This window comes from Gracilinanus agilis, chromosome 4, assembly GCF_016433145.1.
Source record: "Gracilinanus agilis isolate LMUSP501 chromosome 4, AgileGrace, whole genome shotgun sequence".
NCBI lineage: Eukaryota > Metazoa > Chordata > Mammalia > Didelphimorphia > Didelphidae > Gracilinanus > Gracilinanus agilis.
In genome coordinates this window covers 236,971,949-236,989,323 of record NC_058133.1, presented here as the reverse complement: position 1 = coordinate 236,989,323, position 17,375 = coordinate 236,971,949, and the positions used below count along the sequence as shown (strand labels likewise).

Here is a 17,375-nt window from a genome sequence, read left to right as displayed (position 1 = left end):
ATACTACATATTACTTATGTACATACTTGTTTCCTGACTAGAATGTATGCTCTTTTTGAATATGGGTTTTCATTTTTGGTATCTGCATTCATTCCCAGTGCCTGATACATAGTAGGACTTATTGCTTACTAATTGACTAATAGTAGCAATGACTTCTACACCCCCAACAAAATGTCATGCTGGAGAAGATGAAAAAGACAAAAGCCAGGCATATTAGAATCCCCAAGCTATCAAGGAAAACAAATGAGAGCAATGTGGATTTGAGGAAGCACTCAGGAGTGAGGCCACCTTCATTATTCACACACAGGGAAAGGTGGAAAAACTGACATTATAGACAAAAAGATAGATATGAAGACAGTCATAGAGATGTCTTAGAAATATGAGGTTCATGCTGACCAGGATGATAGTAATGGAAATGTGTGTGTGTGTGTGTGTGATTCCTGCTCATTTTAGACAATATTGATGGACCTGATCTACGAATCTTTCTTTACCAAATCGTAGGAGATGATGATGTTGAGGACAGGCTGAAAGTGGGGGGAAAACTGTTTCATATATACAAGGGAGGTCCATAAGTATACAAAACTCTAACCCTGACAATGAGAGACTGGGATTATGGTGTGACTTAAGAATCTCTGACAGTGTAAACAATATAGCCTTTCTGAAAGCAACCAAGGCACTCTGTCCTTTTATATAAGCCCAGAGCTTATTACTAGCTCAAAGATTAGATTTCTACTGAAATCCTAATTAGGGTTTTCCTGTCCCCTGGCCATAAGATTACCTTATTTTCCAAACCTCAAACTATAATATATTGATTACAGCAGAAAAGCCATTTGAGTTCAGCCAGAGCCTTAGGCAATGCTATTGTCTTATAAAATGAAGGAATTGAACTAAATAATCTCTAAGAATCCTGATCATGTGATCCTCTGAGTCCAGCCACTCCTATTTCTACTCTACAGAAAGAGAGACAAATTCTGCCTTATCTCCTTCATCACTTATTTATATTAAAGCCCTGAGAAATAAAATTGCCTCTGTTGCAATGTACTGTTTTTATAATACACTGTAGTGGTAATGTGCTTTGTGGCAGCTTTTTAATAAGCTGCAGCTGTCATCTCATGGGGATACAATTAAAAGCAAACAACACAAAAGGACTATCTCTCCCTCGTGGTGCAGGTGTATGCACATATGTAAGTATTTACCAACATTTGTGTTCATAATGCAAGGTATAGGTATAAAATATGGTGATGGTAGAATAATCCCATTTGCTTTCCAGATTCTTCCCTTATTTTCTCTAGGAAACAACTGTCCCAGATCAGACTAGTTCTTCCATCCACTGTCCCATTATGACTGTAAATGAACCTGAGTAATCACTCATCCCATGGACATTCATAGTCATCAAGGGAATTATATATTCTGTTTTTGCTCATGAATCTTGATGCTCATGAAGGATGAGATGAGGTTCAAATGGAAAATACAATTTATTAATTGGTTATGAAGGAAATAGGGGGAAACAGAGTTAGACCATGTCAGTTTTATGTAACACATTCATAGACAATATGAGTGAAGCACCACTAGGCTAAGAAGTTGGTATCCTTACCAAAAAGATTTGGGAGAGTATTTGTGGTGCAGAACTAAGGTACTTGCTACAGGCAAGTGAAGTCAGAGGTCAGCTCAATCCTGTAATATAAAGGGAGGTAAACCTGATAAGACCAAAGAGGCAGCATAGTTAAGACCTGAAGGAAACAAAAGGTAGTTTGCACTAGCAAAGGTGGCCTAATGTGGGTGTTAGGGTGCTGCTTTCCTGGATGTATTTATTATTTTGTTCTAGTGAGAAACATATAGTAGCAGTCTGAAAGGGCAGCTGAGGGGAAGCTAAAAAGCCTAACACTTTATTATTGATAATATTTTCTGATACGTGAAAGGTTACAGGGCCAGTGGGTAATAAGAGCCTCCTGCCAACAACACAATCTTCCAGTCCACCTGGACTCTGAAGTATCATTTCATGGTGATGATGGATGTGTTTGGTGGTGGTGGTGGGTGGGGTTTAGTATCACATCAAACATCTGTGGGATGCTAAAGACTGAGAATCTATGCAAGTTGCCATAGATGCTCCCGACTTTACCAAATGAACCAAAGGCACACAGAGGCACCACCGGTGGAGAATAACAGCATATGTACACATGTTGAAGACCCATCTTGAAAACAATCATTTCTCTGTCACTACCCTGTATTTCTTCATTGCTTATCAAATCCCGCAAATATTCTCCACAGTAGCCCTAGCAGGACTGAATGAAGGTAAATGAAATATAAGATGACTCTGAGTACCCAGTGGATCCTTGGCTGGGGGTGGGACAAAAACTGAAATGAAAAGCTGAGCAGTTGTAGCTTCCTTCTGAGTGCCACAGTCCAGAACAAAAAGATTATACTTCTAGCACTGGGCAAGGAGGGAGAAGGATTTGTGGAGTATGGATGGGAGGAAGCACCTGCTAATAATCCAACTTGAGCTGGAAGAAGCTTGCACTGGGCTGAAATGATAAATTGGTTTTGTCATGAGCTCTCTGTGTAAATGAGCTTCTAGGATTTACCTCCACAGAAACAACAAGCTTTGGAAGTGGGAAAAGGTAGGGATGAGCCCTTCAGAAGCAGAGAGATTCTTACCTACACTAGGAGCTTGGCCCTGCCCTTCAATCAAAAGTTGTCTCCTCTTTTTTGCAAAGATGTTCAGGAAGTTCTCAGGGATGAATATTATTAGAGCTGAAAAGACTAGTTAATAGAAAAGAAAACTTAAAATATAAAAATGGAGAAGAAGAGGAGAGAGATGTTCCAGAGGATTCAGAGAGGATTATTTTACATACCCCTCTTGGATCTTGGAAGACCCTTGAATATAAAACTATATAAAGAGTTGAGTTTTCCCCACAAAGGGCTTTTTAACACACAGGTTGGGGAACAGTACAACCTACCTTTGTTCTTCCTCCAACTCCTCTTTGGTCATCATTTTCTTATATTGGTTTCCCCTCAGCTTCCCAGGGCTATATTTAAAGGAAAATGTCTCCTCTTCTGCAGAAAGGGAGAATGTATATGAGTAGAATACATACATGAGTTCACAAGTTTCAATAAAAACACAACTTTCAGAAAGGGCCCCTTTACCTTTTGTTCACTACAAAATAAGCAAATTTCTACTAAAGAAATACCACCTTGGGAGCACCTAGGTGCCTTGGTGGTTTGAGAGCCAAGTCTAGCAATAGGAGATCCTGGGTTCAAATCTGGCCTCAGATACTTCCTAGCTGTGTGACCCTGAGCAAGTCACTTACCCTCTATTTGCTAGCTGTTACCACTCTTGGAATCAATATGCAATATTGATTATAAGAGAAAAGGTAAGGGTTTGTTTGTTTTTTCTTGAGAAAGAAAGAAAGAAATACCACCTTCTCTTTTAACATATTCAGCCTCCTTCCACCACAGGGGCAGCTGATTCAATATTTCTCTTGGTGCATTGGAAATAATGTTTTTCAGGGGAAATACATGCTCTCATTCCTAGCGTCTGGGCCATTAGTTCTATCCCCTTTCAAATAAAGCTCTAAGATTCCTCACATATAATTCTAAACACTTTTCCAGTGCCCTATTTCTTATTCACAGGTTCCCACAAAATTAGAGTTAAATACAATCTGCTTGGAGTCAATCTAGCCATGATCACACCAGAGAGTCACAGGAACACTTGACAAATTCCTATAAGCCTCCCTGGTGTTAAGGGAATGCACCCAACAATTCATGGACCCTGAGATACTGTTTTGTAAGAGATTTTAAGCCAAATATATTTTAGAGACAAAACTTAAAAGGTATAAGGTCAGAATGGAGTATCATTATCTCAACAAGAAAAACTTAAACAACCACACCAAGACCACAAACAGTCTGAATATGAGCCTTTAATATATGCTTACTGACTGACTGATTTAAAACATGCAAAAAGGAGATTCAGTGAAAACAGATAAGAAATATGCGAAGTCAGAAATAAAAATTCTATAAATTCATAGTAATGAGTAGCATGGCAAAGACCTGAAAGAATAGTAAAAAGGTCAGAAATGTAACTGTGGACAAACTTGAGATGGAGAAAACTCTTTTACTAGGAAATAATTTTCTTTAAGTAGTAACCTTTTTAAGCTCAACATTCACAACCCAAGAGTATGATAGGAAGTTTCTAGACTCTCCTGAGGAAGGAAAAGACTGAATGGCCTGCCATATTTAATAATTTACTTTGAACTTAAAAGAGTAACAATATAAACATATATACAAAGATATATGACTGCAAATAAAATCAAGAATTTCAAACTACAAAGCAGTATCTTCCTCTGAATCTCCTCCTGTTCTTTCCTGGGTATTCTTTAAAATGTTTCATTGATATTCTTCCATTTTCTGTCTGGTATCATTTTCACCAAAACCCCACCCCCAACCCCAGCATTAATGGGTCTTTCCTATAACACTTTTTCATTATTATCTGACTATTTCAGAGGTAAAATCTCAGAGCTGTTTTAATCTGCATTTTTCTTCTTATTAAAGATTTGAAGCATTTTTATATGGTTGTTGACAGCTTGCTTTTTTCTTTTGTGAACTTCATGTCCATATCTTTTGATCATTAATTTACTGGGAATGGCCGCTATTCTAATACATTGAAATCAGTCCATATATGTTTGAATCAGTCTATATCTAATTTCTCTAAGTGTGTAAAATACACAGCTATCTTTTTAGGTTACTATAGAAACTAAGCCTTTGTTCTGGAAACCAACTGTTCTGGAAGTCTTCATCTCTCTGTCACTCCAATGTCAAGAATCCAAATCATGTCTTTATACCTAATAATAGAAAAAGTCAAGCCACATTTTCTTCTCAGACTGGGGTTTTTCAAGTATGGCATTTATAAGAAGACAAAAGAATCTAAAGGAAAGAAAATTCTACAAAGCCCCCTGGAGCTTGGGAGTAAAAGGAACCAGTTCCAGAAATATATCTGAAGCATGTGGGATTTTTTTCTAATCCTCAACAATAAAACCCCAAAGAACTGCTTCCTCAAAACCGGTTTTTGAAGTTAGGAATTTTTCTGTGGGTTCTCCATTATATTCCAGGCAACTAGAATCTTTAAGCTAAGAAAAAAAATCTGTTATTTAGCATTAGTTTGTATCTCAGAGCAACAGTTTTTAAATCTATTTTCTCTTTCACTGTGACATCTCACCCTAGGATTAGGCTTTAGTCTGCCTCTCCATAACTATTTCTGAAAGGACTTTAAAATGCCTTTTATTTTCTACATCCTAGTCATTTCTCGCTACTACTAGTACTATTACCCCCCCCCACACACACACACACAAAACAAAGAAAACCTCTTTTGCAACAACAAAAAAATATTTAAACAAAATCACCAACCAAGTGATTTAATCTTATACTATATGCAAAATTTTGTACCTCTAGGCCTCCACCCCTCTATTCAAGATATTTAATTTAAGAAATTCTGTAAACTGCAAAGCATAGATTAACTGAAGAGATAAGAATGGATATATAGAAAATATATGTAGTGATTTTATATTCAAGATTGATGATCAATAAATATTAATCAATAAACATTTATTAAGTGCCTACCATGTTCCAGGAGCACAGGGCTAAGAGCTAGGGGCACAAAAAAAGGCAAAAGACAGTTCTTGTCCTCAAGAGGCCCACCACTGACATGTAACCAAAGCAAGATATATATAGATATGGATATAGATATAGACATATATGATAAATAGGATATAATATAAATAGGAGAAAGCATTCGAATTAAAAGGGGTTAGGACAGTCTTCTATAAGAGATGAGATGAGATGAGTCAATCAGAGCAGAGGGAGAAAGTCAGAGAAGATGTTAGAGATGGAGTGCTCCTTTTAATCATAATCGGTTGGATGTTAGTTTCTTTGTTGACTACCATAAAAGCCAGAAAAAAATTATAGAATCAACCATATTAGAAACAGATTTTTCCAGTTAATTCAGTTGCATTTTCATATAAGCTTAATAAGTTAATAAAATGAGAAGGAAACACTGATCTTAGTTTTAAGGATGTAAAGTAGATCTGATTGAGGTGATAGTAATGAGTTATAGCTAAGATCTGTGTTGACTCAAGAAATTATGGATTTATAGCTAAAATGGCCTTGGAATACATTTAATCTGATCCTCTCATTTTACAAATGAGGAAATAGAGGGTTAAGGAAGTCCAATTATTTGCCTAAGGTCATGCAACTAATAATGGCAGTCCTTAGATTCAAACCTAGTCCTCTGAATCCAAATCAAGGGCTCTTTCCAGTATGCATCATGCTGCCTTTAACTGCCTCATTTTTAAATCAGATATCACAAATTTTTTCAAAGGGCTTTAATTTAATCAAGCATAATATAATAAGTGACATATAAACAATATCATTCTGGCCAGGCCATGTAGTTTCAATAACAAGAGGCTTCCAGAGACCATCAGAGGAATTTTCTCTTCCAGTTGCATCTGAAATCAAGGGAGATATTTAGAGAAGTCATGACACTAACACCAATCAATTACTACCTGGGATTAGCTGAATATGAGAGGAAATGTGGGGTTGCATTGATATCCTCTTCTGATAACTGAAATCATAAACTTCTCTTTCTATTCACTCTGCTATGTCAAACCTGGAAGGAATAAAACTCATATAAGACTAGAATATTTGATTGGGGCAACTCAGATAAAGGCTCAGAAAACAAAGCATTTATCAGGAGGTGTGTTTGAGAACAATATGGGCTATACAGGGGAGTGCTTGTAAATGTTTAACAACTGTAGGAAAAAAAAAGTTCTCACAACAAAATTTTGTTTAATTTGCATTATCAACATATTCTCCATCACTTTAAGTCACCAAGCCCTGATTTGTATTCTGGAGATTTCTGAGGTGTCTGTAAATGCTTAAAATGAAAATTTAACAACTAACTCTGGAAAGCCAGTTCTAGCTGGCTTCTAAATATCCCTAGCTGCATATACATCAGCCTATAAAGAGAGAGAATAACTATCAAACACTTGTCTTATTTCCTTTTTCGGACCCTCAAGGCACTAAACAGTATCCTGATATTTTTCACTTGCATATTTATAGCAATTTTTGTTGATATAGAAGTAACAGATTCCAGAGATCACAATCTCTAAATGCTCCCTTAGTTCACAGACCTAGCAGGGAAAATGAACCTCAGAAAGCAAGCATCCTTCAGTGGGAGGGCCTAATTCCCATCCTTACCTCCTCTTGTAACCACTCAACCTGTACAACTTGTAGGTCTTCTTCAATAGTTGTATTTCTAGAAAGTGACAACTTTGCCCTAGACTCCTGGGATTGAAGGACTATATTATCCCAACTCTGTGCTGAACACAGATGCCTAAGTTATTGCATTCCTGAAGCCTTCTATTTCCATTTTTGCTGCCAGTTGTAAATTTAAAGTTACAGCAACATTATTTCTATGGCTTAGAATTAAAGAAAGGGGCTTAAATTCATAGCTCCTATCCAAGTCCAGCCAGATTGCCTTTCACAACTGTTAGGTCTGAGTTTTATGGTTTTCCCCTGCCTCTCTCTTTATCCCTCCCCTAAGAGTCTACACCCCCACAGGCTAAAAGAGAATTTATAAACTACTCAGAAATAAGGAATTTCCTACCCTGGGTCTTAAGTTCTAAAAGAATTATAAGAAGTAGTTTTTAAAAAGATAGTCTAAGAAATGTTCATAGAAGAGAAATCTCAAGAGTTGCAAAACAAGGAAAAATCAATCAGTCATCAATCATGCATTAAGTATCTCCTATATGCTAGGCACTACACCAGGAAAATATAAAGACAAAAGTAAAAGTCTCTGTCCTGAAGGGGAAACAAGGGAGAAAGGAAGGGCAAGACAGAGATATACATATATAGGTATAGGAGTAAGGTACTATTAGCTGAGAGTTTCAGGAAAGGCTTCATGGAGAAGGTAGGATTTGAGATCAGCCTTAAGGGAAACTAGGAATTCTAAGATGTAAAGGTGAGGACTCAAACAGCCACTGCAAAGGTATGAGGATGGAAGCTAAAACAATAAGGTCTATTGGGTTGCACTTCCAATTCATTTATCTGCTTTTTCTCTATTTTATTGATATAAGCTCTCAGGGATAGACATTTTCCCCTAAGTACTGCTTTGGTTGTATCCCATAAATTTTGATATGTTGTCTCCTCATTATCATTCTCTTCAATGAAATCAGTGATTGTTTCTATGATACGTTCTTTGACCTACCCATTTTGAAGAATTAGATTATTTAGTTTCCAATTAATTTTTAATTTGACTTCCCATGAAACCTCAATAAGGTCTATTTGGATGGATTGTTCTGTCCCTGAAGTGGAAAGGAATGTGTATGTAATAAGATTGTAAAGGTAAGTTGGGTAGGGGAGGGAGAACTAAGTAGCTCAGTGGATTGAGACCTAGGCCTAGAGATGGGAGGTTCTAGGTTCAAATCTGTCCTCAGATACTTCCTAGTTGTGTGACCCTGGGCAAGTCACTATAACCCCCACTGCCTAGCCCTTACCACTCTTCTGCCTTGGGACTAATACACAGTTTTGATTCTAAGAGAGAAGGTAAGGGTTAAAAAAAAAAAAAAAAAAAAAAAAAAAAAAAAAAAAGGAAAGTTGGGCCCAGGTTGTGAAGAGCTTTAAGTCCAACACTGGGAGGTCCTGGGTTCATATCTGACCTCAGATACTTCTGGAACCTGGGCAAGTCATTAGCCTCAGTTGCCTAATTAATGCTCCTCTCCCTTGAAACCAATACTTGGTATTGATTCTAAGAGTTTATATATTTGGTCCTAAAGGTAACAGTCACTGATATTTACTGAGCAAAGTAATGACTGACGGCTTAAGGAAAATTATATCAGCAGCTATGTGGAGAATAGGCTGTAGGACTATACAGACTGAGCCAAGAAGGAAGAATTAGAAGAATTAATCTTTAACTTTCTGGAGACTCCATCCTGGGGCAAAGACTTATATGACAGAATTCTAAAAACAGAGTTAAAGAGTACAGGAAAGGTTGATGCTGTTGCATGACAAGGAAAATTAGACAGATGAAGCGAATTACCAATCTTCAGTGTGCTGGCAAGCAAAGGCTTTGCCTCAGTGTTCTGAAGCCCATGGTACAGCTGTATTTCTTGGCTCCTCTCTACAATTCTCATCTAATCCACAGCCCCTGGCTGCCCTACTAGATAGAGCAGTAATACCTCAACTGTCAGTAGCTGCCATACGCTACACTCTGTAGTAAATAAATACTCCCATACTGAATGTTGCAGCTCCTAAACAATGTATAATCTTTGAGAGAAAGAGCTGTTCCATTATTTCTTTGTATCACCAGTACCTGGTCAAGTGCCTGACACATACTTTTGTTGCATCATTTTAGTCATGTCAACTCTTCATGATCCCATTTGGGGTTTCCTTAGCAAAGATACTAGAGTAGTTTGCCATTTCCTTTTCCAGTTCATTTTACAGATGAGGAACTAAGGCAAACAGGGTTAAGTGACTTGCTCAGGGTCACCCACCTATTAAATGATCTGGAGGTCAGATTTGAACTCAGGAAGAAAGATGAATCTTCTGGCATCCCAAGCCCAGTGCTCTATCCGCTATACCACACAGTCCTTAATAAATGTTTTTGGATTTTCCCAAGGCAAAGAATAGAAGAATAACCTTATTGCTTTTTGTATGTGACCCTGAGCAAGTCATATAACGCTCAATTTCCTTATCTGTCAAAGGAGCAGACTGACCAAGAGAATCACTAAGTTTCTCTCTGGCTCTAAATCATTTAATTATTGGATGCCATTCCCATTCTGCTACTCACCATCTTCCTTCTCCAGTTCAGCTGGTAGTGATATCTTCTTATTGTCAGAGTTTCGATCTTTCTCCTGAAAGGCAAGTCAAAGAATTCAGAGCAGAACATCTTGTTGTATCTACTGATGTGTTACTGAAGAAACATAGTGTAATTATCAACAGTGTGCTAAACTTGGTGTCAGAAAAAGCTGATTTCAAAATTTGCATCTCACATATACTGGCTGAGCTGCCATGGGCAAATAAATTATTTTACCCCTCCGATTCTCAGTTTCTTCATCTGTAAAAGGGTTATATAGTAATACCTAGAGTGTCTACTTCAAATGAGGATCAAATGATATATGTATGTAAAACAATTTGAAATTTTTAAAACATTGCTTTAAATAAATAATTTTTTAATTTATTTTTTACTTAATTCAAACTTAATTTAAATAAATAAATAAATGAAAGTAAATACACATCATGTCTCCCCTATCAGCTTGGATATTAAACATCTCAGCACCCTCAGATGTCTTTCCCCTCTGAAGACCAATAAACTTCTCTAAAAGCCTTTCTTTATGGTAGGCTCAGAGCTTTCTAGGGAACTTTTCATTTTTCATCAGTTCCTCTGCTTGGTTTCCAGAAACATCATGACTCTGGAACGCATTTCTTTTCAGCATCCTTTTGTATAATGCTTTCCCACAGTAGATTGTAAACTCTTTAAAGAGGGGAATTGACTTTTCCCCCCATTATTATCTCTTGTGCATAGCACAGTGCTAGCACATAGTAGATTATAAATAAATGTTTATGGATAAATGTTAGTTATTAATATTATTGTTATTATCAAACTCGTTCTTTTCATCTTTTTCAATGAAGTTCAGATAGGCTTGGTCTTGGAAAAAATAATTATCTGCTTTTTTTTTTATACTTAATATCCTAATGCAGAGTTAGACAAAATAACTGCTTTTAGTAGTTGAATAAAAGTATTAGAATTTGACTTCTGTAAGGTTGCTGAAAGCATCCTCAGTACAACAGAACAACATGAAATGACATACATCTCGTTTTATTCAATTGATTTTTGTCTTCTTTGCTAGATTAATGTGTTTTGAAAGCTTTTTTGTTACAAGTAGCTTAGAGATTATGAGTATTTGGCAGTGAGACAGCTTTTTAAAATATTCTGCTTAAATTTTTATAATCAATGTTATCTTTGGGTAATTCAGTCTGTGAAAATGAATTTTATTGGTTGAGTTCTCCAAGATATGTTCAGTTCTGCATTTGTAGAATGAGGATTATTGTCTGTCAGTATTATTGTCTGTCAGTCCATGAAAGATATTTAGCACTGGTATATGATTCTAGTCTCCTAGTCTTTTCTTGCTAGACATTAAATTTTTACAGCATACACTGATATGTTTCCCTTTCTACTCTTTCCTTATACAGTTTATATTAATTACTAGATTTGAACTCCTTAAGAATAATCATTCTGTAACTTCTGATGGCAGTGCTGTGGTCCTGAATTACCATCATAACAATCCATGTGACTCAGCCATTTGCTTGATATTTCTATGTTGAAACTTCATAGGCTAGGTTCCTGTGGAGGGTGCCCATTCTTATACAATAATTATTTCATAGGCTTCCTGTGGAGGCAGACTACTTAAAGTCCCACTCTCATTTGTATTATTATTATTAAAATTCTTAAATAGTCAGCCAAACTGAACCTGACTCCTTGAAGGCTGGCACTCAGGACAAATTCTAGTCTACTTCTCCCAGTCTAAGTCCATTGAGGTCTCAAATAGTGCCTGGAGAGTCAGTATTTCAGTATTATTACAAAGAATTCTACACCTTCAAAAGAATGCTTCCAGATCTATTTTTGATCCTAGGATTAATTAACTATTGTCAGTCTGTGTGTCTTCACTCTTAAAATACACCAGTGCCACTTGTACTCCCTAGGAGTATATGGGACTATTCTGAGGGTAAATAAAGCAATAAGCAGTAACTAATTAGTACATTATGATAACTTATTACTAGGATAGTCATTTCTTGTAAGACCAATTGTAAGTGCTTTAGAGAAAGAACTGGTGTCTTGTTTGATCCTGGGTGCTTCGCACATAAAAATACTTGTTGAATGGAATGATAAATTATATCTACCTGTCTGACTACTCCTTAGTCTCCTTTTACAGATGTATCACTCATATAATGCCTTTTAAGTTGGTATAGTTCTGTCCTGGACCAAATTCTATTTTCTCTGTACATACTTTCTCTTGGTGATCTCATCATTTCTCATGGTTGTAATTTTCATATTTATGTATATGACTCAGAGATTTACATAAATCTAGTTCTTAGTGTATATTCTGAATTTCAGTCTCATATCATCAACTGCCTATTGGAGATTTCAAACTATAATCTATAGTCCTAGAGACATCTCGAACTCAACTGTCAAAAATAAAACTCATCTTTTCCACTAAATCTAGCCCTCTACAAATTTCCTTATTTGTATCACCATTTTTCTACTTGGAATTAATCTTCAACTCCTCATTCTCTCACTTCAAATCTTGTCATTCCTAATTCCACAATATTTCTTATCTTTTCTTCACTCACTTGGCCAAACCTTATTTCAGGCTTTCATGACTTTTACATGGATTTCCTAATTTTTCTCCCTGCTTCAAGTTTCTCCCATATCAGGCTTTCATGCTCTTACATGGATTATTTACAATGACTTCCTAATTTTTCTCCCTGCTTCAAGTTTCGCCCATCTTAGACTCTCATGCTCTTACATGGACTATTTATAATGACTTCCTAATTTCTCCCTGCTTCAGGTTTTTCTCCCATCTCCAATTCATTATCATATAGCTTGTCAAAATGATTTTACAAAAGTGAAGATCTCTCTATGTCATTCTGTTATTCAACTACAGTAGTTAGTGTCTCTAGGATAAAATATATACCTCTCTGGCTTTTAAGACCCTTCACAAACTGGCCCTAGCCTGTATTTTCAGCCTATTATACCTTACTCTTCTCCCGTTCTACATTGTAGCTAGCCAAAGTGGCCTTTTCTCTGTTTCTCAAACACAACACTCCTACTTTCTCTGTATTGGTAAGTTGGTCTTCCTCCAAGGCTGTAATTCAGTCTTCTCTCACCTCTACCTTAAAGAATGCCTTGTTTTCTTCAAGAAAAAGCTCAAATACCACATTCTACAATGTATACAGAGGTAAATTCACAGTCTGTGAACTTGTTTTTTAAAATATTCTCATAAGTATTTCCATTCAAAAATGGACTCAGAAAAGATTGGGAACACCTGTTCTACAAAGGGCCTTTCCTGATTGTTCAACTGTTAGTACATTCTCTCTCTTCCCTGTATTTATTCTATATATACTTAAACATTTATATGTTTGTCTGTCTACTCTGGTCTCCAATTCTCAGTCAGGTAAGCTTCTTAAAAGTGGCCATTGTTTCATTTTGGAGGGGTTTGTTTTCAATCCTCAGTGTCTAGCACAGTGCTTAGAATATAGTAGGCTTACAAAAACACTTATAATGCTTGTTAACTGATGGATAATATTACTTTATTTATTCTAGTTAGAAAAGCAATCAGTACTCGCTTTCTAGTACTAAAAACATCTGATTCTCAATTTAGAAGTCAAGACAACGTATAGCGTTTTTTAATTTAAAGACCTACTGGCCTGTTGCTCACAACTCTAAAATAATTTGAAGACAAAGGTACAGAGATATTATGGCTCTATTGTAAATGTAAAGGGTCCCTAGAAGAATGCTGAGGAAGCCGACAATGTGAAAGCAAAACACTGGGGTCTGAGATTTATAGATTATTGTAATTAAGTAATACAAAAGGCTTAACTAAAATTTAACCTTTTAAAGTTACTGTTTGCTAATCAACTATATATGTGCAATCTGTAGATAATACTCAAAATGTCATGTTAACTATAACATCCTGGCATCTCTCCTTTATTGATCAAGGTCAAGATAAGAGAAATAGTCTCTGGACCAATACATTTTTAGGCTGGGCTGTATAGTCCATTATTGAATAGTATCAACTTTTAAGGCTCAAAACGTAAAAACTTACAACCAAAATATACATCAGAATCCTCTCTGTTCAGGCATTATCAGTCATGTCCAACTCTTCGTGACCTCATTTGGGGTTTTCTTGGAAAAGATACTGGAATAGTTTGCCATTTCCTTCTCCAGCTCATTTAACAGATGAGGAAACTGAGGGAAACAGGACTTGGCCAAGGTCACCCAGCTAGTAAATGTCTGAGGTCATATTTGAACTCAAGTTGTCCTGATTCCAGGTCTGGAATTCTATCCATCAACCTGCCTGTGTGACTTACTCAGATAGCAAATATATCCCTCAAAACACTGAAAGTAAAAGTAAGATGCTACCTCATAACTATCAATTGGCTAAAATGACAGAAAAGGAAAAATGAAAAATCCTAAATGGGATGTGAGAAAATTGGTACACTGCTCCACTGTTGGTAGAACTGTGACCTAGTCCAATCATTCTGGAGAGCAATTTGGAACTATGCCCAAAAAAGTTATTAAAAGGATAATTTGATTTAATAAAAACTTTGCCTTAGTAAGATCCTCTGACCCTACTTGGTCTATACCCTAAAGAGAGCAAAGATAAGGTAATATGTACAAAAATGTTGATGGTAGTTCACTTTTATATAGGCAAAGAATTGGGGAATGGTTGAACAAGTTATGGTATATGAAAGTGATGAAATACCATTGTGCTGTAAGAAATGATGCAGAGGATGGTACAGAAAAGCCTGGAGAAAAGAGATAACAAAAAAGGGGAAAGGACCCACTTGTACAAAAATATTTCTACATATATTATATGCATATAATATATATTTATAGTTATTCTTTTTTTGGTGGCAAAGAATTGGAAATTGAGGGGGTATCTACCAATCGGGGAACAGCTGAACAAATTTTGGTAATTTTGTTTGTTGATAATGTTGATAATGAAATACTATTGTGCTATAAGAGATGTTAATTAAGCAAGATGATTTCGGAAAAAGCTGGAAAGATCTGCAGGAACTGATGCAGAGCAAAATAAGTAGAACTGGGAGAGCACTGTACCCAATAACAGCAATATTGGATGATGATTATCTGTGAAAACTTGGCAACTCTCAGAAATGCAATGATTTAGGACAATTCTGAAAGACATAATGGGGAATCCTATCGGCTTCCAGAGAAAGAACTGTTGGAGTCATCTATCACATTAGTACATTTTTGGTTTTATTTTGGGGTTTTGGTTATGGATGATTTTGCTCTTGTAATAATGACCAATATGGAAGTGTCTTTTGCATGTCAATAAAAAAAAAGAAAAATCTGTGACTTACATACAGCAAAAAAAAAAAAAAAAGTAAAGATAATAGCTGTGAATTAATTGATTAACAATTCACCACAGTTCCAAAGGACTCTTGTTGAAAAATACTCTCTCCTGATAGATAACTAATGGACTCTGCAGAGTGCAGATTGAAATATATTTCTCTCTCTCTCTTTTTTTTTTATTCCCCACCCCCTCTAAACCAGAACATGGTTGTTTTGTATAATTTCATATTTGTAATGTTTTATAATTTTTGCCTTCTCAATGGGTAGGGGAAAGTTAAGGAGAAGGAGAAAATCTGGACTTGAAAATAGGATAAATGAATTTTTTTTAAGGAAATATGAGTCAGAATAGAATAAAATGTTGGGAAAAGGGAAAGTTTGAAGCTCAACTCTGTTATGAGTCCTCACCTTGCTCCTCACAATAGACATCGGTCAGAGATCTACTATTAGTTCCAGAAATGATGTATCGTTTTAAGACAATAACATATAAAATAACTTCTATGTATATACAGCATCCTTCTTCTAAATTAATGCCTCATATGCTTTGTAAATTAGCTTCTCGATCAAATCTGAAATATAGATTTGAACTTGTCCTAAAAAAGGAAAACGCTATCTGCCACTCTTCTGTATTCCCTTTCAGAATGACTATCAGAATCTCTAATCCCAGGCCTGAGAAAATGTCACCTGCAGTTTTATATGTAAAACAAGTGGGTAAAAGAGGTGAGGGAAATGATGTTAGATGAAAACCCCAAATCTTCTAGCATTCAGTAGCAGCACTGATATGCAGGGAAAGAAAGAAGACACAGCTTCCCCAAATAGCTAAGAAACAACCTCAGGGAGGTGGGTGGCAGGGGAAATTTTCACAGACATGCCAGATCTGCTGGTTGCGGGCCTCAGCTTCAACATTACTCTCAACACAACCAGCCTTGGTCTATTCCAGACATTAGGTTTCCTTTTAATGCAGAGTCTAGAGAAAAGTCTCAAGTCGTTTTTCTGATATCTTTAAACTGATGTAAATTTCCGGGGGTGGGGTGACCTGATATTCAATTCTGGCTCCAAAAAGAACTGTACTCAGAGGGGAGAGCAGGAAAGGGCAAAGACTGACACTTTCTTTGGCCTCTTGTACAATGGGGGTGAGGAAAATGAGAAGTCGGGGAAGGAGAGTGATTAAGAGGGCTAGAATCAGCTTAAGTCTCCTACCTCGAAGTGGGGGAGGGGACAACCCAAAAAGACAAAGACAAAGAGGATGCTTGAGCTCTGGGTACAAGCATGGCAGCAATAAAAGAGAATCCCGAGGAGAAAACACGAAGTGAGTCCCGACAAAAGATGGGGGGGGGGGGGGGGGGAGAAGACGAAGAGTTCTGGCCAAACGGAAGAAAGAAGGAACCATGGCGCGGTGGGCAACTGCATCCGTACCTGCCTCTCTTCCTCCTCCTCCTTCTCTTCCTTCTCTCCTGCCCTCACCCGAGGCTCCTCCGGTTTGTGGGGCACTAGCCCGCGTGTCCGCGCCTCTTTGGCGCCCGCGGAGTGCCAGGCCGGCTCTGAGGGAGCAGGGCCCTCCGAGTCCCGAGGAGCACGGGCCCGGCTCCGCCACAGCCAAAGCGAGGCAAGCAGCAATGCTAGCGCGGTCCCCCAGAGCGGCAGCGCGGCCAACACCTCCTTCGGGGCCTCCATCCCCCGCCCTGGCCTCAAGGTAGGGGCACCGGGGCTGGGTTGGGGGAGGGGGGCCTGGATCTCGCCCCACCCTGAGGCGGAGCCCTAGGATCGGTCGCCTGGATGAGGGTGGGAGGGGAGCTGCGGCCCCTCATGGACTCTGGATCCAGAATTCCGGCCGCAGCGTGGCGGGATGTCGTGTTCTCTCCTCCCCCGGAGTTCTGCCGGCGTCCAGTCTCCTTCCATTCTCCAGACGCCTTTGGACCCCAACCCCTTTCCCCTCCCATAACCTGCTTTGGCCCCCCTCGCTCCCTAAAGAATCAGGTAAACCTGGGAGTAGAGGGCTAAAGCGCCTAAAAGCTCAACTTTGAACTGAACAATACAATTCCCTAGCAATTTTCTTCCCTTCATATTGACTATTAGGTGTCAAAGGAAGTTGTGTTTTTTTTTTTTTTGGATTAGGTTATCCACCAGCAATTGACATAGACCTTAAAGGTTTTGAACTTTACTAGTGGCCTAGGGACACTCTAGTTGATCACTCAAGAATCAGATTCAGTATTCAGAACTATTAGATCAACAG

At 37.6% G+C, this 17,375-nt stretch overlaps 1 protein-coding gene across 2 annotated transcripts in view; it reads right to left on the bottom strand.

Moving 5' to 3' along the window:
- MXRA7 (matrix remodeling associated 7) overlaps positions 1-17,036 on the bottom strand; it is a 28,855-nt gene extending 11,819 nt beyond the window's left edge. Inside the window, exons 1-4 of one of the 2 annotated variants that reach the window (XM_044672106.1) lie at positions 16,559-17,036; positions 9,839-9,899; positions 6,415-6,497; positions 2,958-3,049 (exon numbers count right to left, since the gene is read on the bottom strand). In XM_044672106.1, coding sequence (XP_044528041.1) covers positions 2,958-3,049; positions 6,415-6,497; positions 9,839-9,899; positions 16,559-16,816 — 494 coding nt within the window. In that variant the 5' untranslated portion in view covers positions 16,817-17,036. Of the gene's footprint in view, positions 1-2,957; positions 3,055-6,414; positions 6,498-9,838; positions 9,903-16,558 lie in introns of both variants that reach the window. The other variant, XM_044672107.1, reaches the window with a different exon arrangement.
- Between the last annotated feature and the right edge of the window lie 339 nt (positions 17,037-17,375).